At 39.6% G+C, this 7,843-nt stretch overlaps 1 protein-coding gene across 1 annotated transcript in view; it reads right to left on the bottom strand.

Moving 5' to 3' along the window:
• Positions 1-1,281: 1,281 nt before the first annotated feature.
• The window catches only part of fezf1 (FEZ family zinc finger 1), an 11,416-nt gene continuing 4,854 nt past the window's right edge, over positions 1,282-7,843 (bottom strand). Inside the window, exons 3-4 of the mRNA XM_034880271.1 lie at positions 3,797-3,929; positions 1,282-2,030 (exon numbers count right to left, since the gene is read on the bottom strand). Of these exons, the coding sequence (XP_034736162.1) occupies positions 1,795-2,030; positions 3,797-3,929 (369 nt within the window). The 3' untranslated portion in view covers positions 1,282-1,794. The remainder of the gene's footprint in view (positions 2,031-3,796; positions 3,930-7,843) is intronic.

The following is a 7,843-nucleotide window of genomic DNA, read 5'->3' as shown; positions in this document are numbered from 1 at the left end:
TCTATGAGCCTAAGCTACTGGCGTTACCCCCCGGCAGCGCATACCCAGTATACGAGAATGTTGATGAGATATTTTGGTTTGGGCGTGTTAGTTACGACGGAGATTGGGTATTCTACCGGAGCTAAAAACACTTGCGTGAGTGGAGATTTTGTAAGGAAACCTGCTTAAAAACCGAAAACGTAGCAATGTGAATGTAGCATTAGGCTTGGGCCGGCATAAGATTATGATGGTATGATAACCTTCAGCAAAAATATCACGGGTTAATGGTATTGCTACTACAGCTTTATGATGGATTGTTTTGATATGTCTGGGTAAAAAACAAGGTTTTTTTCTCCATTGAACGCAGTGTATTTACTTTGAAAACACACTGCACACTGGCCCCAGGGAGAGGGGCTTTTAAACTGCACTTTCTGTCCTCAACAACTCATAAAACAGGAACATTTAAAGGGTTTGAAACCAAGACTTTTTGATGTGTACGTTGAAACCGGTATCCGGCCCATGCCTAGTCCCATTTATTGGTAAATTTATTGGGAAATTGGTACATGGTCGTTCATAGGAATTGAAAAATGACAGATTTTCTGGACTCAACCAGGCGAGCTGCTCCCATTTAATAGAAATAAATTCTGAACAAAACAGGCATCGACCTCGTCAAAGATATTTTCATCTTATATATTTTGGCTTCACTGTCTCCAGACAGGGATCGAAGTTCATCATAATGTGACAAAAATACTGCTTAGTTTCATAGGTAGGATCTGTTTTTAAAGCAGGGCCAAAAATACTTGAGAGTTCTCCGGTCGCACTGGATTGACGACCAGAAGAAAAGTTATTTTTTATCATGATTGTCAGTTTGTTATTGGTTACAGGCTAAAGTGTCACACTGTACACGGGTCCGAAGGGACCGCCCCCAAACGAGCCGATTGGTTCGTCTGCTGATCAAAGTTTAAAAGGACACTTCTACAATTTTGCACATAAAAACCAGTGTATTAGTCCCCCTCAGCCGGCTGTTTAATGTCTTCGGTGTCTTCTGTCTGGGGAAATAACCCTGATGATGTCACAGTGATGTCATCAGGGTCATCTCAGCTTTGGGGGCTACACATTTTTAAACTTAAATTTGAGCTAAAATGTTACAAACTTGGCTCGTGGAATTTGAAAGACGTGGCCAGGCCACGTTGGGTCTAATCAAAAGACACAATCCAGTTGCATTTTGGGAAATGTAGGCTCCTGTGTTTTTGGAGCTTAACTCATATACAGACCAAAAGTCAGCATGTCTCTTTATGGCCTCAAAATAAAGTCACTCTTTGCTATAAGTAGCCTCTGAATCAACGTTAATGTTATGGGGGATTTCATGGCTGCAACAGGAAGAAGCAAGTGGCCAAAAAAAAGTGAAATGACAAGCAGGATTTAGTGATTTTTAGGTTCAAAATAGGGTTGGGCATCGTATTGATTTTGGTAGGTGTTAGGAAGAAGATTAAGAAAACAATCTTAAGGAAATAAGGACAAGGAAGTTCAGTTTCAGGCCTGATGGTGCCCCTGATGTGTCTTTTGACTAACTTGGGTGGACTAAAGAACATTAATTGGACATTTTCAGGGCACAAGTTCCTAATTTATGAGAATAATCTTCTATCTAACACCTACAGGGCTCTGTGTAAATCTGTCATATAAGGACTTGGGTTCAGTTTCTGGCCTGACGGGGACCCTGATGTAAGTTTTTAGTGCGATGAGATGACGGGCACGGTGCATCGGCTGTATAAAACCAGGCACAGAGTCATTGTCCAGGTCGGAGTGGAGAGCCCCTCAGGCCTGTGGGGGGGACTGCGGGCTGGCCAGGTCGTGCAGCTTCCTGATGTGCTTCTTCAGGTCAAAGTTCCTGCAGAAGCCCTTGCCGCAGGTGGGGCAGGTGAAGGGCTTCTTGTCGTTGTGCGTGTGCATGTGGAAGGTGAGGTTGTACACCTGGTGGAAGGCCTTGTTGCAGATCGAGCACTTGAACTGCTTCTCGCCGCTGTGCGTCAGCTTGTGGTTCTTGTAGTTTCCTGCGCAAAAGTCAGAAGACGAAGAGTCAGACCGGGACGAAGAAAAAACCAAAACACACATTTTTGTAGGTCTGCCCCAAGGGGGCAAAGGTTTTATTTCAACATAAGGGGGTGTAGATTATAACTAGGGAAAACCTTGAGCGTCAAACACTTCATTCATTGCATTCTGCTGACTTTTTATTAAATCACGCTCTGTCAAATCTAATCAAATCAAATCTGTCCGTTTTATCTCATCATGACATCACAGACACATGCCATATTCCATTGTTTATATTTTGGTTACACAAATATAAAATGTATGTTATTTCTCTCTATGCTTTTTAAAGATTTTGCTCCTAAAGACTAAACAGCTAGAGAACTTAAAGCTATAGTATGTAGTTTGTTTTGCCCCCCATGAGAAATTCTAAGTTAAAATACTTACATTGACTGTATATTAAAAAAATAAGGCCTTAAAAGTCATACATTTCTATTAAAAATTCTTGATTTTCGTTCAAAAAATTCTAACATTTGTATTGTCCTTTCATAGGATTTTGTCACAAAACGTATTATTACGCTAGAATACAATGGAAACTCCTTTCTGGTATTCCTTTAGCCTGGTCCTACCAGACTCTGGTCCATTAGCCTGGTCCTACCAGACTCTGGTCCATCAGCCTGGTCCTACCAGACTCTGGTCCATTAGCCTGGCCCTACCAGACTCTGGTCCATTAGCCTGGTCCTACCAGACTCTGGTCCATCAGCCTGGTCCTACCAGACTCTGGTCCATTAGCCTGGTCCTACCAGACTCTGGTTCATTAGCCTTGTCCTACCAGACTCTGGTTCATTAGCCTTGTCCTACCAGACTCTGGTTCATTAGCCTGGTCCTACCAGACTCTGATCCATTAGCCTGGTCCTACCAGACTCTGATCCATTAGCCTTGTCCTACCAGACTCTGGTCCATTAGCCTGGTCCTACCAGACTCTGGTTCATTAGCCTGGTCCTACCAGACTCTGGTCCATTAGCCTGGTCCTACCAGACTCTGGTCCATTAGCCTGTTCCTGCCAGACCCTGGTACATTAGCCTGGTCCTGCCAGACCCTGGTACATTAGCCTGGTCCTGCCAGACCCTGGTACATTAGCCTGGTCCTACCAGACTCTGGTCTCTGTCATTAGTCCAGAGAGCCTGGCCATTGACCAGTGTTAACTTCCTTGAAGGCGGTTACTCTGTTGAAGTTTAAAACTATTGCATCGGCCCAGAGCCACTCTGGATCTGCCATAACCAATCAATGACGTTTGGTCGTGAAGTTGGTTTAGCATCGGTAGCATTAGCCTTAGCTAACTCCTTCATCGCTAAAGGGAGCGAGCCGGAAAATCTAACTTTTCCCGATCTCCGTGGGGAGGAGAGCCACAACATCATGGCCCCCCAACAAAACTCAGCAAAGATTGTTCTTGCCCGAGCTTTAACTAACTTCTTGATACTTGCCAGCGTTGCTACAACAGACCATCTCTCTCCACCGCCATCGCGGAACAACAACTCAAGCTAGCAAACAACCTCAACGTCGTCGTTCTTAGCCACTCCCTCTGTTCGCTGACTGGACCGGTAAAGATCGGCCGGAGAAAACCCGAGAATATACCGCAGACCCAGACGTAGAACTGAAGGTAAATAAATATTGAGCGGAAGCACGTAGGAGGGCGGAGCCGGGCAGGTTAAAAAGGTCTTAAAAAGTCTTAAATTTAGCTTGTGGAAACCCGGGGATACCATGCATGCCGTTATTCCTCAATTTTCCTCACCCTTCTGATGAAATCCTTTCCCACAGAACTCGCAGACGAAGGGTTTGTACCCGGCGTGGATGCGTGTGTGCGTGTTGAGGGTGGAGCTTCGGTTGAAGGCTTTCCCACACTGGTTACACTTGTGCGGTTTTTCCTGTAAGATGGAAAAGGAAATGCAAAGATATGTTACCACAGCGGTGTTTCCTCTGTTGATTTTCACGGGCGCCACTGTCAGCGGACCCGGGCGCCGCCCATGACGAACGTGATTGGTTTAAACCTTGTGTTGTCTTGCCATCACCCATGAAAACAAACACTTTTGTTGTCCATGTCTCAAGGTTTCAGCTACTTTGGTCCAAGTTTGTGTTTTTTTTTTCAATTGTATTGGTCACTCTTACTATTGGTTATTTCAAAATTGATATTGTTTTATCGGACATTTTGGCAAGGGGTAGTTTTGGCGTCTTGTCACTTTTTTAATGTTTTGGACGTTTTTAAAATGTTTAGGCAGTTTTTTTTTATGTTTTGGCAGTTTTTTTTAATGTTTTGGGCGTTTTTTCCAAAGTCTTTGAAGTTTTCTCCTGGTGTTTTTGACGTTATTTTTCCAGTGTTTTTTGTTGCTTTTCCCAACGTGTATTTATCTTATTTTATTTTACATTTTTGTTGCATATTTCGACATCCGATGTTTTCAGATTTTTTTTTTAACCCTTGTGTTGTCCTTGGGGTAAAAAAAATATATGAATCAGAAGTTTCTTTCAACCAAAATGCCCAAAAATAACATGGATGATTTTTGGTAAATTTAATGATTACTTTCGTTGAATTTGTGCTGTTCACAATTTTATCTGAATTTTATTCAGTTTCACAGCATTTGAAAAAATATACTAAATAATTAAAAAATAATTTACAATTTCGGTTTTTTAAGACAAAAAAAATAGGTATAATGTCATACAAATTAGGTTTATTGACAATGCATGAAAAACTTATGCATTTGTTTTCGGGGGTTGTGTGCATTTCTTTTTGCACACAACCCCCGTATCCCCCCCATATCGTTTCTGTATGTGCACTGTATTTAAAAATACACAAAACACAACCAAATACACAAGCACACACTGTGTTTGTGTATTTGGTTGTGTTGTGTGTATTTTTAGCACTTTTGCCAAATGCGCTGCACATGTGTTATTAAATTAATAGAATAGAAAGCCTTTATTGTCATTGTACACAAGTACACAGTCCCTGTGCAATGAGATTGAAGCAATCCCTTTACAGTGTTGACACGAAATATAAGATAAGAATGCAAAATATCAAAAATATCAAAAATTAAAAAAAATGTAAAATGTAGGTCGTGCACTACTACGGTCGAGAAAAAGACTGGTGCAGTCCGGAGAGCAAGTGTATGCAAATGTCAAATGGCTTGAATACACATTGTGTGAAAGGTGATGAAGGTGTTTTTTCTTAATTCGCTTGTGTTCTGTCTCTTTGCGTGTGTTTCATTAAGCTGCGGTGCGTTTGTCCCCCGTGGGCCACCGTACAGACCTTCTTTCGGAAAGCTTTGGAGGAAGCTCTGGCAAAGAGAGACTACTCGTGACAGACATCTCATGCTCATCTCATCTTATTTTATTTCCTGGCAATGTAAGACATGTTTGATTATAGTTTACAGTTTCTACCCACAAGCCATCTCTCTGATGAACAGCTGACTTCTTACCGTCAGTGTCAGGTTCAATTCTGGTAAATAACCCAGTAACACTGTCTCTAACAGCACCTGTTCACTGGTTCCACTTATTATTCCACTTATTTAGTATTATCTATCATTCTCATTCTCATATCTCACTTATTATTTACTATTTGCTCTTCATTCTCATTCTCATATCTCACTTATTATTTATTATTTACTCTTCCTTCTCATTCTCATATCTAACTTATTATTTATTATTTACTCTTCCTTCTCATTCTCATATCTAACTTATTATTTATTATTTACTCTTCCTTCTCATTCTCATATCTAACTTATTATTTATTATTTACTCTTCCTTCTCATTCTCATATCTAACTTATTATTTATTATTTACTCTTCCTTCTCATTCTCATATCTAACTTATTATTTATTATTTACTATTTACTCCTCATTTCCATTCTCACATCTCTCTTATTTGTTATTTATTCATCATTCTCATTTCCTATTTCAGATCTGTCCATAATGTTCATACTGCTCATAATGTAATATAATAACAAAATACTATTTATCCCAGTATCCTTGCACTATGCTCATATTTAAATATTTTTTATTGAACTTGTCATTGCACTCATGCCTCTATCTTTTTTCTGTTTAGAGTATGTACATATTGTGTTCATATTAGAGTGTATATATTGTGTTGGTTGTTTTGGATGTGTAAGCACAGTGTGAGTAACGATGTTCCAAAGAAAAAATCCTCGTATATCAAAAAATTGTATATTTTGTGTGTTCGTTGTAATGAACTTTACATCCATATAAAAATATAATTAAAATTCAGGATTCAGAAAACTTGCTCACTTTTTATTTTTTTGGCGTTTCCAGTGAAAACATCCATGCGTGGCGTTATTCTGTGGAATGAAAATGTACATTTACAGTAATGGATTCCTCTGTGTTTCTCACCGTAAATGTGGCTGTTATTGCTGTTTCTCTCTGTGTATTTCTTTTTTATTACATTTTTAAAATGCATTTTAATTGTGTACGTCTACATGACTTTAATTGGGATTTTATTATAAGCCGATACCGGTTGTTATCACACCGTCGAGTGTATTTTTGTATTTCTCCAATGTAATTTATTTTGTATTATCTGTACAATTCTAACAATTAAACTAAACTAAGGAGAAACATATGTAGGGATGGCTATGGATGTGTTCAGGTAATAAAGGAATGAAACCACAGGAGGAGCTCAAACACAACAAACTGGCTGACTGACAAAAAATAGCCCAAAAGCCGTCGTTATCATTTATGAAGCCTATTTAGACTTAGACTTGGACTAAGACTTAGACTTGGACTAAGACTTAGACTTGGACTAAGACTTAGACTTGGACTAAGGCTTAGACTTGGACTAAGACTTAGACTTGGACTAAGACTTAGACTTGGACTAAGACTTAGACTAAGACTTCTCTTTATTACTCCCTCTAGGATGACTCCCGCAAGGAAATTGACGCAAACAGTCCAAATTTCAGTCTGACTCAGCCATAAAATAAAGGGATGTTCTTATAAAGGTTTTTACAGGATTAACAAAGTATAATTAAGACACACACACACACACACACACACACAAACACACACAAACACACTGTGATTAAGACTTAAAGATACAGTGTGTGTGTGTGTGTGTTTGTGTGTGTGTGTGTGTGTGTGTGTGTGTGTGTGAGTGTTCATATGTTTGTGTGTGTGTGAGGGTTTGTGTTTGTGTGTGTGTGTGTGTGTGAGTGTAAGTGTTCATATGTTTGTGTGTGTGTGTGTGTGTGTGTGTGTGTGTGTGTGTGTGTGTGTGGGTCTCTGACCAGATCACTCCTCATAATAGACTCGAACGGTCCACATATAATTAAACATATGATTGGAAACTGTTAAAAAAACACGCTTAGTTGAATCAACTTAAAATAACAAGTGAACCAGTTTAATTATTTATTTTGAGTTTAAACAACTCTTTTTGGATCGTGCTGCCAACGTAACGATAACAGTTGAGGGTATAACAATAACTCGTCCCTCCAACTGATTACCAAGTTTTCCTACCATGTGCTAAGACTTTACAACTAATTAAGAAGTTATTAAAACAACTAATATCAACTGGCAACGTGCAATTATAACATTCAGAACAACGCAATGTTTTAATTCCCTTGGACAGTTTTTTTCTTGTTAACACGACATGAACTGACGTGTATTGCTGACAAAATAATTAAAAACCTCTTTTTTTACAGTGTATTGCTTTCAAATTGATTGACAGGTCTTTAAATACAGGACGCATTAGACCACTAGCGTTGCTAACGTGTCCCGATGCTGTCGAGGACGCGTTAACGAGCAGAGAACAGATTAAGGCCTAATTTCCAATTGGAACCCCCCCC

The sequence above is a fragment of the Etheostoma cragini genome, chromosome 8 (assembly GCF_013103735.1).
Source record: "Etheostoma cragini isolate CJK2018 chromosome 8, CSU_Ecrag_1.0, whole genome shotgun sequence".
Taxonomy (NCBI): Eukaryota; Metazoa; Chordata; class Actinopteri; order Perciformes; family Percidae; genus Etheostoma; species Etheostoma cragini.
Note: the sequence above shows the minus strand (reverse complement) of the source record. Positions and strands in the feature narration are given on the sequence as shown.